Here is a 15,707-nt window from a genome sequence, read left to right as displayed (position 1 = left end):
CCACCATGGGAACGTAAGGTAAAGAAATATAGAATAATATGTCAAAAAGTTATATATGACTGTCAACTGTTTTTATTGGGTTGCCAAGTTACAATTAATTGAACTCTATTGACATTTGGATAATGATATTAAATATGGAAATTGGGGGCTGATCCTGGACCTTATCTAAAATACACAATCAACACGACAAAAAAAACCCGATATATCCACACTGTTACCACAACCCACACAAACAAAATATTTTTCTTCGACTCGCCCTGTGTTTTGCCCAGCGAGGTTGTTACTCAACCACACGAGCGGCGAGGCGAAGAAAAAGGTGTTATATTTCCTACGATACGAATGTCACATATTTGACACCTGAGAACGTGACATTAGGTTTGGACTGAAAACAACACAATTTCATACAAATATTTTGCTCCGCCAACAATTATAAAAAGGCTCAATCCAATTTTACTTTATTAATTGCACTTATTGACACACCACAACACTGAAAAAAAATACCACAAGTACTCGTTAACTTGTCAAGTCAAGTTTATTTATTTGTATAGCCCTAAATCACAAACAGTCTCAAAGGGCTTCACATAGCCAAAATTGACAATTATTCTCAAAGCATCCCCTGATCTTAAGCTCCCAAACTTGTCTTTTATTCAATTTTATTTCACGTTCTTTGTTATAATACCACGCACAAATGTTAACTGGCTAAAACAATATAAAACATAACTTTCACAATTTGTCTTTATTTATAGTATATACACACGCTGACTTCTCTCTTGGCAAAAACTCACGGGCCTTTTGCTTGTTCCCAAACGTGCGTGGAGATAATTTGCGGAGAAATTGACACTGGTTGAATAAAGCGTGACCTTGTTGTTCTACTGCTTCCCTCCTTGTTGTGGCTGGACGGAGGGAGGCCTGCTTCCTTCTTACTGTTTTAGATTACAACCAATATACAAATGCTGGGGGTTATCTTTGAACATGCCACCTATGAAATGGCTTAATAGTACAGAAAAGTTTATCTTTGTGTTGGAGTGGTCCTTCAGGTTCCATCAAGTCACACTGTCCTGCCAGATTTATGTAGGGGCAAACTTCTTGGCCTGGGCCCTCACTCGCTTCTCGTAGTCCATCCGGTTCTGACTGGAATGGGAAAACACATATTTGCCTCATTTTTTTGCAACTTATTTTAGGACATTGAGCATTTGTTTGCCTCATTTTTCACGATTTATTGATGACTGAACTGAGTTGCAGACTTTTGACACTGTTCAAAATTTGCCCAGAGAGAGAATACTTGTAATAAAAAGCCATCACTGGACAGAAAAGTGGACGCATACCAGTAAATTGTGTAAGCTTCTGCTTGCGCTGGGTCTTGAATGTTGGGCTCATTCAGTAGCTCCTGGATTCCCAACAGGATCTGAAAACACACAGTGCCATTCAAGTGACAGTCTAGAACGAGCAGCATCTTGAGAGAACTTGCTCACTTGCAATAGCCATTTACTTTTGATTGAAACAGTGTACACAATACCGGACATCTGACGTGAAGCATGGAATGAATAAGAAAACCTGTTTGATGGTGATGGCAGGCCTCCAATCTTTGTCCTCCTCCAGGATGGACAGACAAACTGTGCCGGATGGGTAGACATTTGGATGGAATATTGGTGGCTCAAATTTGCCTAAAGACAAATTGAAGAAACCTTATTGAATATTATTGATCTTTTCTGGATGTCACTGGTTAAGCTTGCAACATAAAGGGACTCACATTTGGGTGGAGAAGAGGGGTAGTCATCCTTGAAGAGCATCCTGAGTTTATACAGTCCTCCCTCCCACAAGGTCTAACAATCGAGGGAGTAATTACGACGTTAATCCGAAACACGTCCATGTTAAATGTATTTACTTTGGATCAAGTACGTACGCCTTTCTTTCCAGGAATGGCACATTCCCAATTCATCAGATTCATGGTTCCATCTGGATTCTTGGTAGGGACAGCAACAAAACCCTGTGAGAAGCAAAATCCATTTGAGCGAGTTCGAGGAGAACAAATAGCTCCGACTTGGGGAACAATGAAGGCACGACTTACAAACGGGTGGTCTTTTCTCCATGCTTTGCGCTCCTGGGACAATCTGCTAAGCGCAATGCCCGACATTGATGCTCATTAACCCCTCCCTATGGAAACATTTGAAACAATGAAATTGTTTACATGTACACCGACCGAGTACAGCCTCTGAAGAGGTTCACCAAAATGACAACACGCGTAGGCACGAATCGTCCAACACGTTCTTTCAACGTTAGACACCGTTAATGGAACCGCTACACGCCATGCTATAATTACTTGATTTAAGTGATCAATTCATTTCTCCTTACCAGTTTAATTGTAAAACGAAGTCTACTTACAAATAAAAACCACCAGGTATTTTTCGGATGAATATCAAAATTAAGTCAATTGTGTTTCGTCTTGGCTGCGTTAGCGCGACCGAAGAAAATACACCCTTCGTCGTTGGAAAAGAAAAAGAATGGGCCGCTAGGGACGTAAGTGATCCAACCGATATAACGGTAGTTTATTCAACATTCCTCGTCTAATATACGCCGAGGATGTTGTTTTTTTCCTTCACCGATTTGTTCAAATGAGCAAAATTGTCTATCTATTGTAAGCCTGTCTCTGCCGTTAGCATATGGCTAAAGAGGACCTCAATTTGTTTATTTCGGGAGGACCTTCAGGCACTTTTGTGGACAGCCCAGGGACCTACGTGAAGTCCGACGGCCATCTTTGTTGTGGCACGGTACATAACAGTTGAAGGACTTGTCTTTTGAATAACTCATTAACGTCAATATTCATCCAAAATCTTTCACAAATTTCATACAACCTATATTTAAAATATTGAAAAAGTTTCTCACTTTTATTAACTTGCAATTGTTTGATGTTGTCAATAACTTATGTGTCTCGTCATCCCTGTAAATGCTCTCTGACTGTGGTCATGTGGGGACACTTAGATGAACAGTAGATACGCGTGGCATCTGCTCAAGTGTGATAAAATATGTTATGTTCTAAGCTCCTGCAAACACCACCCCAAAACAAGCTAAATGCTTCATTTCTGACCTGGTTGAATGAATGGTGAATGAATAATGAGAACGAAAAACGAGTGTGACTGCTTAGATGAAATCCTAAATGAAAACTGAAGCAAAAATACAATCGATGCATGATTTATTAAAAGCCTCCTCGTCATTAAAACAAACATCAATTGCTTTTTATACACTGCAAACATATAGTGTACTATGTGATATAGATGTATAGCATAAAAAGGTACTATAGAGGTATCTGCAAACTGCTGCATAGTTCAAGTATCAATGCTACTTGAGTAACATGTTAATATGGTGTTAAAAACTGTGCTAATGCTAATGTTTCATCCAGTTGTAACACAGATCTCTCACATTTTCTTTCCCTCTCCCTCAGAGATGATGTGCTCAGGAGACGCTCTCTGAAACCACTCGGACCAGGAGCCGTCGTAAAGGCACACGTCCTGGCGTCCGAGCAACTGAGCAACCAGAATAGCAAAGCAAGCCGTCACGCCACAAGAGCAGGTGGCCCACAGCGGCTGGTCCAACTGGAGCTTGGCTTCCTTGAATTTTCTGGACAGGTCCTCGTTGGCCAAAAACCTTCCAGAGGAGTCCAGAAAGGAGGTAAATGGCAGGTTGACTGCACCGGGGAAGTGGCCAGGTAACGTTGCTGTCACGAAATAATAATTTAAAAACAAAAAAGACAAGTACGGCAACAAATTAATGTGGGAAAACACCTTACCATTCTAGTTTTGTATGTTTGCGCCTGCCTAATTTAAGTGCTCACTGAGCCTGCAGATATGATTGTATCTTAAATTGTTGGGCATCACTCAGATCTCCAGGAATGCACTTTTTTAACCGTGTATTACATGACCAGGCAAATCCCCAGCAAGTTTTCAACATTCCAAAGTCCACCATGCGGCATAACTTTTTTGTATACAGGGGGATTTGCGCCATCTTGTGGCAACTTGCCCAGTCATGTGACACAAGAATAAGGTCAATAAATAAGATAAGAACAATCAAGATAAGTATACATTTATGAAATGGCAAACTTAGCACACAAAAATAAAAGAGAGCTAGTGAAAACAATAAATACTATTTTTGATTTATAGAAAAAGCAGCAGTGAAAAGAAAAAAACGACTCACTCTCTATGGGCTCCGGTTCGAGCCCCCTATACCTGCCCGCAGGCCTGGTGTCCACCACTTGGACTTTCTTGGTGCTGATGTTCTCCAGCACGTCCTCGTAAGTTTTCACCCAAGCAGGATTCGCGGTCACCTGGAAATCTTTGCGCTCGGACTTCGCGTCTTCTCCCGACGTCACCGAACGCCCCTCGGCCAACCAGTTCTTCAAACCCCCGTCGAGCACCGACACCGAGCTGTGGCCGAACTGTCGGAACATCCACCAAACTCGCGGCGAGGTGTACAAACCAAAGTCGTGCGCGTCATACACCACCACATGCGTGTCGTTGGAGATGCCCAGCTCACCCACGTAGCGTGAAAAGTGCTTGCTCGCAGGGAGCGTGAAGCAGTAGGGTGAGCTCCGGTCACTGCACTCCACCATGTCGAAAAATGAAGCTCCCGGGATGTGCCTCTCTGCAAACTCCGCTTTCGGGTCCCGTTTAGTTGCTGGGGTGTACCATGACGAGTCCAGGACCCGAATCTTGGAGCCAACGAGACCGTTTCTGATTGCGTCCGCAAGCCACTTGGCTGAGACCACCGCTTGTGCCGCCGCCATATCGAATCGGTGGAGATTCTGTGGATATTTGGCTTTGTCGACTACTTTCTGGGGGTGTTGCGCAAGGCGGGTCCATTTGTTGTTTAGTTGCAAAACCGTTATCATTTGCGTGAATACGTCATTCTCTAATCAGTGGTTTTCCGACTTTATCCATTAAGCGTCATCAAAAAAAAAGTTGCCTTCTGAATACTACTATTATGACAAGTAATAAAATACAGTGGTATAGTAGGCCCAAGTATTCATAAAAAAAAGAGGTTTTATTCCTAAAAAGTAGATTAATTGAGCCATAAAAAAAACATTAGCACACGAAAACCTACTAAAGTTTAAAAAGTTATTGGACAGTTAAATGCATTTTTCCATTCCACTCAAATCACTTCCAGAGAAGTACAAAATGGTTTACATATCACAGTAATAAAAAAAAATAGTACCAGATGTGTGAGAAGTAGAGAAACATTCCATTATGTTCTAAATCTCAGCCACATCAAAAAAAAAAAAAAAGATTAAAGTAATTCAACACGGCACAAACAGCAACACGTGCAATTTCAAGTTGTCTTTAATAAAGTGTAATACAATCTGCAATCAGATCAGGTTTCTGCAAAATCTCCCGTCAAAAAGATGAATATTTAGCCTACTCTTTCGGTTAATGAATAATGAAGATGACCCATGAGCATGTTGAAATGCAATCATATAAAAGTGAAAGAATGCATTTTATGCATGATTTGCCACCCCTTTAATCATAAAGTGCACTTTGATTTTGAACCACCAACACAGCCAAAAGAAAAAAATGTCACTCGAGGGAAAAAAAGCATTTTTTTTATGTTTGAAAAAAAAATAATCTTTACATAGTGACACTGTGGTTCATAGCATATTTCTGAATGTTCACCTATTACTCTCTATCACATCTTCTTTCCTTCTCCCTCTGAGATGACATTTTCAGGAGATGCTCTTTTAAACCACTCGGCCCAGGAGCCGTCGTAAACGCACACGCCCGGGTGCCCGAGCAGGTGAGCGGCCAGCACCACGAGGCACGCCGTCACACCGGAACCGCAGGTGGCCCACAATGGCTGGTCCAGTTTGACCTCAGCTTTCTTGAACAGTCTGGACAGGTCCTCGTTGGCCAGATACTTTCCGGAGGAGTCCAGGAAAGAAGTGAACGGCATATTGATCGCACCGGGAAAGTGGCCTGGTAAGGTGCCTGTTAATAAATTCAAAATTGGCCAAAAGTTATACAACTTGGGCTGACTACACACATCTAGACTTGTTCAGTGCTACCAAGTGAACGTTTCTGAACTTGAACTACCTTCTAATTGTTTGTATTTTGTCATAAGAATGGTAAATGTCACAAACTGGGGTCTTGCGAAACCCTGCTCACCCTCTCTAGGCTCCGGTTCGATCCCCCTGTACCTGCCCGCAGATCTTGCATCCACCACCTGTATCTTCTTGGTGCTGATGTTCTCCAGCACGTCCTCATAAGTCTTGACCCACGCAGGGTTCGTAGTCACCTTAAAGTCTTTGCACTCCGGCTTCACCTGTTCTGACGTCACCGGTCGCCCTTCCGCCAACCAGTTCTTCATACCCCCGTCCAGCACCGACACAGAGTTGTGACCGAACAGTCGGAACATCCACCAGACGCGTGGGGCGCTGTACGAGCCGAAGCCGTTGGTGTCGTACACAACCACATGCGTGTCGTTGCCGATGCCCAGCTCGCCCACGTAGCGTGAAAAGTGGCTGCTCGTCGGCAACATATGATCATACGCTGAACTTTGGTCACTGCACTCGTCGATGTCGAAGAACGAAGCTCCCGGGATGTGCTTCTCCGCGAACTCTGCTTTCGGGTCCCGTTTTGTTATTGGGAGGTACCATGACGAATCGAGAACGCGAATCTTTGAGCCTACAAGGCCGTTTCGGATGGCGTCCGCTAGCCACTGGGCTGAGACAACTGCGCGAGCCTGTGCCGCCATGATGGTGTTGAAATGTGGTCCACACGACCAACAGTAGAGGGCGCCAGAGATGCAGTAAACTCGGTTACACTTGTTCGTCCAAGTTTCATCATCATTTCTTTCTGCAAATTCCTTACTTTGTAAATATTGTTTTTAATCGAAATTATTTATATAAAGAAAAAGACTGCTCTGACAGTCGTTCATACACTGTGTGCAAAAAAACGTGACTACAATAATGTCAGGAAAAGCCAACTAGAACTTATGAACTTTTAGTGTTCGTAAAAAGCAGTTGAAATAGTTCCAGTGCAAAGTTGTACATTGTCGCCGCATCGTCACCCAGCTTGACATAATGTCGCTCTATCAATCTAAGGTTATAATGCTGGATTCGATGCATCTTTGATTAATCCAGGCTTTGTCTCCACAGATGTTCCTATTGTTTCTTTGGAAAATGATGCACTTGCACATCTTGTCCAAAATGAGCGGAACAACCTACAGCCACACAACAAAGCATTTTGGCAAAAATGGCCCGAGATTTACTCAAAATGGGCCACCAATGCAATGGAATGGAAGTGGAGAGCATGGCTGAAAATATAAACCATGTGATGTGGATTTGACAGTGCAGTGAGGTGAGTTCAAAGCATGTCCACAATTTGTTGTCCATGGCTCTGGTTGCATATTGATGTTCCTTTGTTTGAACGTGATTGTTTAATTCTGAACACTTTTTGTATTTGTAACTTTGCAAAAAGAAGGAAATACGAAATGAAGAATACAAGACAAAAATGAGAACCATGAGAGCTGCGGGGGCGGGGGGCCAGGAATTTAAATTGCTTAACAAGAGTCACTGCACTTTCATTAGAGACAAACCCAAGTTTTCTCCCGTTAGCCATTCTTCTTTCATTCCGACTGGCCTGGCCTGGGACAAATTTCGACATTGCGGTGAGCATATTTTATTCTAAGGTTATTATCCTGCATCTTGATGTGTCTTTTTACTAAGGAAAAATACATAATTTCACTAAATATATTTTATTTTCCTAAAAAAGCTAAAATGTTAGTCTTCAGACAGTATGATTGTTTCTTAGAATGTTTTTCCGAGTGATATGTCAATATGAAACACTTTGGAAGTGTCTAAGATAAATAATAATAATAAAATGTAACACGTATTGTACATTGGGTTAAATAATGTTCCCCCCCCCTCTTTTTTTTTTCATTATTTTTTCCTATAAATAGTGTGCAAATAATATTGTTGCAAAAGTAACAATTTAAAAGGAAAAATACAATATCAGTACATGGCAAGTGAACTGCTAACATAATTAGTATCATGCAGCCTCTGGCATCAGCTCACTCCAATGTCTTCAGTAGTAAACACTTTGCATCCCTCGAAAACACACATCATTTCCGATGAATTAAAAAAAACATTTTTTTAATTTAAAAATGAAAAATGTGGAAAATATCAATCCATTCCTAAATATCGATTATACCTACCACCATGCCACCCCTACCCTAAATACTAATACTAGGACTCAACTTCTCAGCTAAAATAATCTTTTGATGTATGCACAATAGGCAATACATATTTTGACGATATCATCTGTATAAACATTTTCCAACTCTAACCTGCATAAACTTAAATTCTAATTTGATGTAACCACATCAGCCGATGTATATTTGTGTAATGATTTGCTTTATTATTTTTTTTACGAGAGGTGGCTTACACTCGAGACTGCTCAAAATTTAGACAGAAAACTTGACCAACAATTTAAAGTATTCACTTAACCTACAAGTACACGTTTAAGGACAGTGGGAGTTAATCCTCTGCTTCTGCTGATCTAATTATTAAGTTATTGGAGTCACAAGACAAGTATCCTTGCTCTCCGCAAATTCCAACCAATCCATACAGCCTGCATTGTGTCAATTATTTGAACCGCGTGCATTGGTGTGTGCACTCGATTAGAATCTCCGCTCAGTCAACCAAATTAATCAATTTGATTCTATACAGATTGACCAAAAACCTTCAATAGGACATCTTGTGACAATAATACAAAAGGAGATTAGAAGCAGCACATCAAAGTTGATCTTGCGTATTAATTTATATTTATATTTAATCATGATGATGTGAGCCTGACCAATTCAGTCTGCGGTTGAATCGCTGAACCTTTGGCTCAACTTCTCTAATTGTGTTTCGCTTTGAGTGTACAGTGCCACAAATAAACAAGTCCACCTCTCTTGGCAGCTCCCCAATGATCAACAAGATGGCTCTTCTCAACTACCCCGTTCCAGAGATGGAAGTGACCTTGCAGGAAGTCTGCCGCGTTCTCCAGCTCACTTTAAGTCCCGACGGTTATGCTGACTTCAAAAGCACCCTGGAGAAGCAGAAGCCACTTCTCGAAGAAGCCCAGCGAAAATTACTAACCGTGGCTACAGGCCAAGAGAATTGGGTGACGGATCAGTTCAAGAAAAGTCTGTTGGCCTGTGCCGACCCTCTGTCAACCGCCACGGCCCTTCCGGTTGTTCTTCTTCCGTCCAAAGTGAAGGGATGCAACCAGTTGACGAGAGCGGCCGCTCTGCTTTGGGCGGCGGCGAAGCTGTACAGCGAGCCCAATATGCTGGATGGTGACGTGCCCATGGAACGAACGCAGCAATCGGAGCTTTTCGCCGCCACCCGAATTCCCGGCCAGAGTCGAGATGAAATTAAGGTACGGGACAATCCGAGTTTGTCAGAAATGTCCATTTGTAATCATTCGATATTTTCCCTTCCATAGGTTTACCCGGAAAGCATTCACGCCATCATCACTTGCGTTGGTGGAGTATTCCCGGTCGACATACTCCGGCGCTCCGATACTAACGCGACATTATCCGCTCGACCCTTCCCTGACATCTACAACCAGCTGGCTCAAGTGGTAGACCGGAGCGACACCGGGAATCACAACGACCCCTTGGCCATTTGTAGACTCTCTGCTTTGGAGCGCAAGTCCTGGGCTGCCATCAGAGAAGACATCTTGAACAAAGGAGGCGTTTCTGCAGCATCCCTGAAGCTAATGGAGAGCGCTGTGCTGACGTTAAATCTGGAGGACAGCGACGCACCTTCTGAATTGGCGGAGATCCTCAACGTGGTGAGGTTGGGAGGAAAAGCAGATGGTCCTTGTCTAAGATACTATGACAAGGTAAAACCGCCAACACAGTCCGAGTAGTTGAACTACGCTGACGTGGTGTCTCTCTTTTTTTTTTTTGCCAGGTGATGAATCTGGTGGTGTTCAAGGACTGCACGGCCGGGATGGTTTTTGAGCATTGTGCTGTGGATGGGATGGTAGCTGGCCTTGTAACTGAACGTGTGTACCAATTGTCAGAAGCCGTTGATTTAAGTCTAGTCCATAGCAATGCGGATAAAGTCAACGGGTCTTCGGCAATCATCAGTCATTCCTCCCCAACATCTCTAACTTTTACTTTGCACGGCAAGCATAGTACCAAGACACGCCCTGATTTCAAATCCCAAAATCCAGTTGTCACTTTCGACGTGTCCTCTTATCCCGATGTGTTTTCCACTCTGAGAAGCCAAAGAGGCCTCTATGATGCTTGGATCAACTTCTCCTTGCAGCTTTCCCTGATACAGACTCTCGGGGAATCTGCTGCCACTCACATGCTCGTCACTCCTACTCATATGCGCCACTACAAACATGGCCGTTGTGATCCCACCTACTCAGTCAGCGCAAAGTCTCGTAAGTTTGTAAGAGTCTTGGCTTCACACAACGCAATCCAACCTACAAACCACCTCTTCAATTTGTTCCATGTTGCATATTTGGAACACAAGACTCTCATAAAAAACACCAAAAGCGGACACGGTGTAGGTCCCCATTTAGCTGTCCTTCGTCGAGCTTTATCAGATGACAATCCTTTGAAAAAGTTCCTGGACCCCTTCGGATGTCCATCTGTGTATCTCACCGGTACCAACCTGGTGGAGGGAGCGGAGTGTGGAGTTGGAAACGTTTATGCCCAAGATCAGCTCGCTGTAACCTACCTTGGAAAAAAGGACAGAGTTCGAGTTGTGCTAAATGGGAAAGGTAGCTTTGCCTCGGTGCTGCACAAACTTCAGGAAAACCTGAAGGTAAACTTGAAGTTAGTGATGCTTTTAGCGCTCAAATATGCAATTGCTTGTCAAATGGGAGCTCTGGAGTGTCTCCTCAAACAAAACCTAACAAAGAACATGAATGGTGAGATGAATCACTTTACCGACAACAATAGAATAACAATGGATTGGACCGCAGGTGCGAGTTCCGACTTTACTCTGCTGATCCACGGTGGCGCTGGAGAGGAGATGATGCTGAACCCACAAGTGATAAACGTCGTGGAGTTTGCTCTGCAAACAGCTTTAAACCTCGGATCGCGAGTGCTTGAACACGGTGGACGTAGTCTGGATGCAGTTCAAAGGTCAGTAGAAGCTCTGGAAGACTGCTTTCTCTTCAATGCAGGAAAAGGCTCAGTATTCAACAGAGAAGGCCAAAATGAAATGGAGGCCGCCATAGTAGATGGAAATGGAATGAAGTCTGGAGCCGCCGCCTGTTTACGAAGCGTCAAGAACCCGATCAAAGCGGCTCGATGCGTCATGGACAAAAGCTCGCATTCCCTTATCGTGGGAGAAGGCGCTGAGGAATTTCTGCACGTTTTGAAAGAGGAGGCCAAACTTGTCAAGTCTGACTATTTCTACACTGATCTCCGTTATGGAGAGTTAGCCGCCAAGCTCGCTGGTGTCAATCTTTCAAAAAGCAACCATCCTCAAACTGTTGGAGCTGTGGCATTGGATTGCCAGCATAGGTTGGCCGCCGCCTCATCAACCGGTGGCTTAGTGGCCAAGTTGAAAGGGCGAGTTGGCGATACGGCGGTCGTTGGAGCGGGAATCTATGCCGATAGCGCATTAGCCATTAGCTGCTCTGGAGACGGAGATGTGTTTCTAAGACACACCGTTGCGCAAAAAATCGCAAGCCTCTACCACCACAAAGGTTATAGTCTCAGACAGGCGTGTCGAGAGGTGATGACAGAAAACCTGAAAGATGTTTGTGCGGGAGTCATTGCGCTCGATTCCAAAGGGGATTCTGTTGTTGAAACAAATGCCGGTGTCATGTTCGTGGCCTCGATGATCGACGGAATATCAAGAGTCGAAGTGCTTCGACCCCTAAAGAACGTCTCTAATGTGATCTGGGAAACGGATGAGCTGGTTGCATACTTGAATCCCAATCCCTGGACTCCTGGTTCAACTATTTTGAGCAGAAAAACTCTTAGCGGGACCCGGAGCATCTTCCATCTGGCTGAACCTGATTTTGTGTCTCTGCTACAAGAAGCGAAATCTGTCTCGAGTATTCTTTGCGGCAAACTTGGAGTGCAACGTTGCGCTTTGGTTTTCTATTGCAAGCCCGATCAAGCAGCTCAGATCAGACTGCTACCGCTTCACGGCTTAGGGTCAAAGTGGCAGCCCCATCTTTCAAGCAAAGAGGAATTTCACAGCTCCAACCCTGGGTTCTGCACCTCTATAAGTGGTCCACGTTGGGATGATGAAGCACTGGACAAGGTTCAAAACCAGATTAGGAGTGGATTGCCTACAACAAACGCACCATCGAGTTTTGAATTTTCAGGGACTCGCTTCGATACGAACCTGTTCAGTCGGATTGTAAGGGGAGAGGAGCAACACTGGAGAGTCTGGGAGGATAGTCAACATGTTGCCTTTCTAACACCCTACCCAAACACTGCCGGAATAACGATCGTGGTGCCACGCAAACCACTGCCCAGCGACATCTTCAAACTGGAGGAATCTGACTACAAAGCTCTGATCTTGGCAACGTATAAAGTTGCCCAACTGCTGGAAGAGAGAATGGGAGCTCAATCTGTTGCGTTGATCTTTGAGGGCTTGGAGATTAATTACGCTCATGCCAAATTAATCCCCCAACTACCTACACCAGAAGGCCTTCAGATTACAAAAGCACAAGCAGAATTCTTCCTAAAGTACCCCGGATACGTGTCCTCACTTGACGGTCCGGCCGCCGACCCAGATGACCTCAAAAGGCTTCACTCCAAGATCACTGAGTGCCGGCCTTTGCGATCATGGAAGGAGCCTCAGTCCCACTCCGTCGTGGCTATTTCCAGCCAGTGGTATCGCAACCTGTTCCAGATTCAGAACACGCTTTTCCACAGCACAGTTGAATATTTTAGCAATTCCTGTCACTACTCCTATGCCCTGACACCGCTCACTACAGACACCATCTCCTCCCCAATGGGTCTGGGGTCTGATTCAGAACCGGTTTCTGTTCACCTCTTTGGTCAAGACATCTACCTTGCAGACTCAATGCAATTTGTGCTCGAATATTTCCTCCGTTTCCAGGATAACCTGCAGGGAACCTACTACATATCTCCCAGCTTTCGAGGAGAAGATCCTGACGCCACGCACTTGAACCAGTTCTACCACGTGGAATGTGAACTGTTGGGCGACATGGACCGTGCCATTTCCGTAGCAGAGGGATATTTGTCTCATCTCACCAAGTCCATGCTGAAGAGACACTCAGATATCATCCTCAACACTGCTGGGACCCTCACGCATGTTACATTCATGCTGAGTAAATTGGATGGAAAAACACCACTACCACGAGTCTCTCTGGACCAGGCCATTCCCATGATGCCTTCTGCCGATTGCTTGGAGTGGGTACAAGAGGGTCAGCCGCAGTTTGGCAGGAAGCTTACGCGTAAAGGAGAGCGGGTGTTGATCGAAAAATATGGTGGCGTTGTTTGGTTGACTGAGATGGATCATCTCGCCGTTCCCTTCTACCAGGCCTACGTGGAGGGCAGCGGTCGGGCCAAAGCCAAGGCTGCGGACCTTCTGCTGGGCTTGGGAGAAACTGTGGGTCTTGGTGAGCGTCATTCCACGCCCGCCTTGGTACAAGAGGCCCTCAGACACCACGCGGTTCCGCAGCAGCCCTATAAATGGTACACTGACATGCGCGAGGTGAAGCCACTTCTTACCAGTGGGTGGGGCATGGGCACAGAGAGATACTTGTGTTGGCTGCTTCAGCACGATGATGTAAGAGATATACAGATTATCCCGAGACTCAAAGGAAAAAAATATATGCCGTGATCGTCAGTAGGGCTACTCTGGCTAGACAGACCTGACTAAAGAACTGTAAATCATAATGTGCCTAGATGATGCAAATCGTTGAAATTTCATGCTGTTTTGTGTGATATTTATTTCCAAATGTTCAATGGCAACAAGAATCTTTTGCTCCTTTATTTCTTCCACACAAAATAAACTGCACATTTATAATTGAAAAGGTTATTCAAATGGCGTCATCAGTGGAGAATTGTCATCTTTTGCATGAATTTCCAAGAACCGTGCCAGTGAAAGTTGTCTCTTCTAATAGTAGAAACTATTTTGCAAACTTGAGTGTTTCTGCGCATTGCAATGTACAAATGATATACATGTAAGGACTTCAAATTCTACCTTTTTTTTTTTTATCCCTCACAACTTCTATATATAAATCAAGTTTAAATGGTAGCTCTATGCTGTTTGTTTTAGTTTCATTTTTAGTAGTTTTTTCCGAAAAATATTGAGACCGCCTGTTTGTCGAATGCAAGAAACTCACTATTATGTACTTATAAGTGTGATAAACTACAATTCTCAAATGACTGTTTGAGAATTATACAAAAATAAATACAGTACATTTAAAATGAACCCAGAAAGCTCCTTTTTTATATTAAATGATTAAAAACCAAAACAAAGGACATTTTCTCTCTAATTTATTAGGTCAAATTTAAATGTATTTTTATTTATTTTGTGGACAAAAATGTTTTTTCGCAACACAAAGTAAAAAAAAACAAACAAGCGTAAAAGTATACTTGACATTTTTTCGTAAGTGCCTCCACTATAACCTAATTGACTGTACGACAATTAAATACTTTTTTTCAGTGTGCTTGCGATTATGTAAAGTACTTCATCTGACGAAATAAGTCCCCCGGAAGTGAATGTTCGCCGCCTATTTGGTTCCGGTTGTGACATTAGTCTCTTGACAATCTTGACCCCCGGCATTAGGGAGGACTGTTGCTTTTTCACAAAATCCTCACTCTAATTTGAACAGGTAAGTGCTTCATATTGATCTGACGCGAGTTATATTTTATAGTTGAATGTTCATCGTGTCCCGTGCGTTTATTTTTTTACGTGTAGGTCAGCGCTTGGCTAACGTCAGTGGGTGTGTTAAGCTAACAAGCAAGTCAGAAGAGTGACTTTCCTTCCTGTCAGCCATTTTATCTTGTCAAATTAACCTTTGCAATTTGCATTTACGTACCCTCTGTTATTGTCCTTTCACGACAAATATCGGAAGAGTCACGTTGATGCAGGTTGTGCGTGCTTGCTAACGTTAGCTTCAGTCTCAGATTTCCAACGCGTGTCAGCCACCTCGTTCACATTCAATGGTTTTGTGAACATAATCAATGTTCTTGGTTATTCGTCCTCGTAGTACGATAGTATGTTGAAAAGTATTGCTTCTGATAGCGTGAATAAATGTTGAGTGTAGAGTAGTAGTACTCTGATATTGTAAGTAACATTTTGGTCCTGGTTAATTCAATTATAGCTAACACTCAGCACTGTGCAAAATACGTAGTCTCCTTTTTTGCTTTCCCTCTTGAGAATTTTCTGAATGAAAATGAAGCATCACAGTCATTTTATAACTTGATCACGCTCCCCCCCCCCCCCCCCCCCCCCCCCCAGGTGCCAGGGTGTCCCCCTCTTTAAGTGTGGTCCCTCATGGGCAGCTGGTCTAGCAGTGCTGTGCTGGCGCTGTACCGGGCGTTGCTCCGTGCAGGGCGTCAACTTCAGTATACTGACCGCAACTACTATCGCCGTGCTGTGGCTCGTGAGTTTCGCCGCTGCCAAACCCTGACGGCACCTGAAGACAAGGAAGAGGCTCTGAAGAGGGGCCAGTTCTTCCTCAGTAGCCGATTAGGTGGGCTTATGTAGGGGG

The 15,707-nt window shown here is 43.8% G+C and overlaps 5 protein-coding genes across 9 annotated transcripts; 2 read left to right on the top strand and 3 right to left on the bottom strand.

Moving 5' to 3' along the window:
- Positions 1 to 513: 513 nt before the first annotated feature.
- On the bottom strand, positions 514 to 2,695 carry LOC148384567 (SUMO-conjugating enzyme UBC9-like). 3 transcript variants are annotated; one of them, XM_088358909.1, is made up of 7 exons: positions 2,353 to 2,695; positions 2,069 to 2,154; positions 1,904 to 1,987; positions 1,751 to 1,823; positions 1,555 to 1,664; positions 1,326 to 1,405; positions 514 to 1,131 (listed from the first exon to the last, which is right to left on the bottom strand). In XM_088358909.1, exons 2-7 carry the CDS (start codon positions 2,132 to 2,134, stop codon positions 1,068 to 1,070), a joined length of 477 nt encoding a protein of 158 aa, XP_088215035.1. In that variant the 5' UTR covers positions 2,135 to 2,154; positions 2,353 to 2,695; the 3' UTR covers positions 514 to 1,067. The 3 variants fall into 3 exon arrangements, with proteins under 3 accessions (XP_088215035.1, XP_088215033.1, XP_088215034.1); XM_088358907.1 differs by having other exon boundaries at positions 2,383 to 2,695; XM_088358908.1 differs by having other exon boundaries at positions 2,396 to 2,695.
- Positions 2,696 to 3,173: 478 nt separating this feature from the next.
- LOC148384566 (3-mercaptopyruvate sulfurtransferase-like) lies at positions 3,174 to 4,846 on the bottom strand. The gene is made up of 2 exons (XM_088358905.1): positions 4,189 to 4,846; positions 3,174 to 3,712 (listed from the first exon to the last, which is right to left on the bottom strand). The coding sequence occupies exons 1-2, from the start codon at positions 4,775 to 4,777 to the stop codon at positions 3,414 to 3,416; spliced, it is 888 nt and encodes a 295-aa protein (XP_088215031.1). The 5' UTR covers positions 4,778 to 4,846; the 3' UTR covers positions 3,174 to 3,413.
- On the top strand, positions 3,359 to 14,422 carry LOC148384564 (uncharacterized). Of its 3 annotated transcripts, none has more exons than XM_088358898.1 (5): positions 3,359 to 7,343; positions 7,601 to 7,653; positions 8,948 to 9,410; positions 9,477 to 9,878; positions 9,950 to 14,422. In XM_088358898.1, exons 3-5 carry the CDS (start codon positions 8,955 to 8,957, stop codon positions 13,826 to 13,828), a joined length of 4,737 nt encoding a protein of 1,578 aa, XP_088215024.1. In that variant the 5' UTR covers positions 3,359 to 7,343; positions 7,601 to 7,653; positions 8,948 to 8,954; the 3' UTR covers positions 13,829 to 14,422. The 3 variants fall into 3 exon arrangements, with proteins under 3 accessions (XP_088215024.1, XP_088215023.1, XP_088215022.1); XM_088358897.1 differs by having other exon boundaries at positions 7,574 to 7,653; XM_088358896.1 differs by lacking the exon at positions 7,601 to 7,653 and having other exon boundaries at positions 3,362 to 6,810; positions 7,142 to 7,343.
- LOC148384565 (3-mercaptopyruvate sulfurtransferase-like) lies at positions 5,313 to 6,782 on the bottom strand. The gene is made up of 2 exons (XM_088358906.1): positions 6,150 to 6,782; positions 5,313 to 5,972 (listed from the first exon to the last, which is right to left on the bottom strand). The coding sequence occupies exons 1-2, from the start codon at positions 6,736 to 6,738 to the stop codon at positions 5,674 to 5,676; spliced, it is 888 nt and encodes a 295-aa protein (XP_088215032.1). The 5' UTR covers positions 6,739 to 6,782; the 3' UTR covers positions 5,313 to 5,673.
- Positions 14,423 to 14,702: 280 nt separating the features above from the next.
- On the top strand, positions 14,703 to 15,703 carry LOC148384563 (mitochondrial ribosome and complex I assembly factor AltMIEF1-like). Its single transcript, XM_088358910.1, has 2 exons — positions 14,703 to 14,825; positions 15,455 to 15,703. The coding sequence occupies exon 2, from the start codon at positions 15,491 to 15,493 to the stop codon at positions 15,701 to 15,703; it is 213 nt and encodes a 70-aa protein (XP_088215036.1). The 5' UTR covers positions 14,703 to 14,825; positions 15,455 to 15,490.
- The last annotated feature ends 4 nt before the right edge of the window (positions 15,704 to 15,707 follow it).

Source organism: Syngnathus floridae, chromosome 17, assembly GCF_059516105.1.
Source record: "Syngnathus floridae isolate MCC-2025c chromosome 17, RoL_Sflo_1.0, whole genome shotgun sequence".
In the NCBI taxonomy this organism is placed as follows: Eukaryota; Metazoa; Chordata; class Actinopteri; order Syngnathiformes; family Syngnathidae; genus Syngnathus; species Syngnathus floridae.
This window is presented reverse-complemented; position numbering and strand designations above follow the sequence as displayed.

Coding starts and splice junctions, on each gene's coding strand:
- LOC148384567 (XM_088358909.1), bottom strand. CDS start 2,134: ATGTCGGGCATTGCGCTTAGCAGATTGTCCCAGGAGCGCAAAGCATGG. Junction 1,988..2,068: donor GGAGAAAAGACCACCCGTTT/GTAAGTCGTGCC, acceptor TGCTTCTCACAG/GGTTTTGTTGCTGTCCCTAC. Junction 1,824..1,903: donor CCATTCCTGGAAAGAAAGGC/GTACGTACTTGA, acceptor CTCGATTGTTAG/ACCTTGTGGGAGGGAGGACT.
- LOC148384564 (XM_088358898.1), top strand. CDS start 8,955: ATGATCAACAAGATGGCTCTTCTCAACTACCCCGTTCCAGAGATGGAA. Junction 9,411..9,476: donor AGAGTCGAGATGAAATTAAG/GTACGGGACAAT, acceptor TCCCTTCCATAG/GTTTACCCGGAAAGCATTCA. Junction 9,879..9,949: donor GTCTAAGATACTATGACAAG/GTAAAACCGCCA, acceptor TTTTTTTGCCAG/GTGATGAATCTGGTGGTGTT.
- LOC148384566 (XM_088358905.1), bottom strand. CDS start 4,777: ATGGCGGCGGCACAAGCGGTGGTCTCAGCCAAGTGGCTTGCGGACGCA. Junction 3,713..4,188: donor CGAACCGGAGCCCATAGAGA/GTGAGTCGTTTT, acceptor ATTTCGTGACAG/CAACGTTACCTGGCCACTTC.
- LOC148384565 (XM_088358906.1), bottom strand. CDS start 6,738: ATGGCGGCACAGGCTCGCGCAGTTGTCTCAGCCCAGTGGCTAGCGGAC. Junction 5,973..6,149: donor CGAACCGGAGCCTAGAGAGG/GTGAGCAGGGTT, acceptor ATTTATTAACAG/GCACCTTACCAGGCCACTTT.
- LOC148384563 (XM_088358910.1), top strand. CDS start 15,491: ATGGGCAGCTGGTCTAGCAGTGCTGTGCTGGCGCTGTACCGGGCGTTG.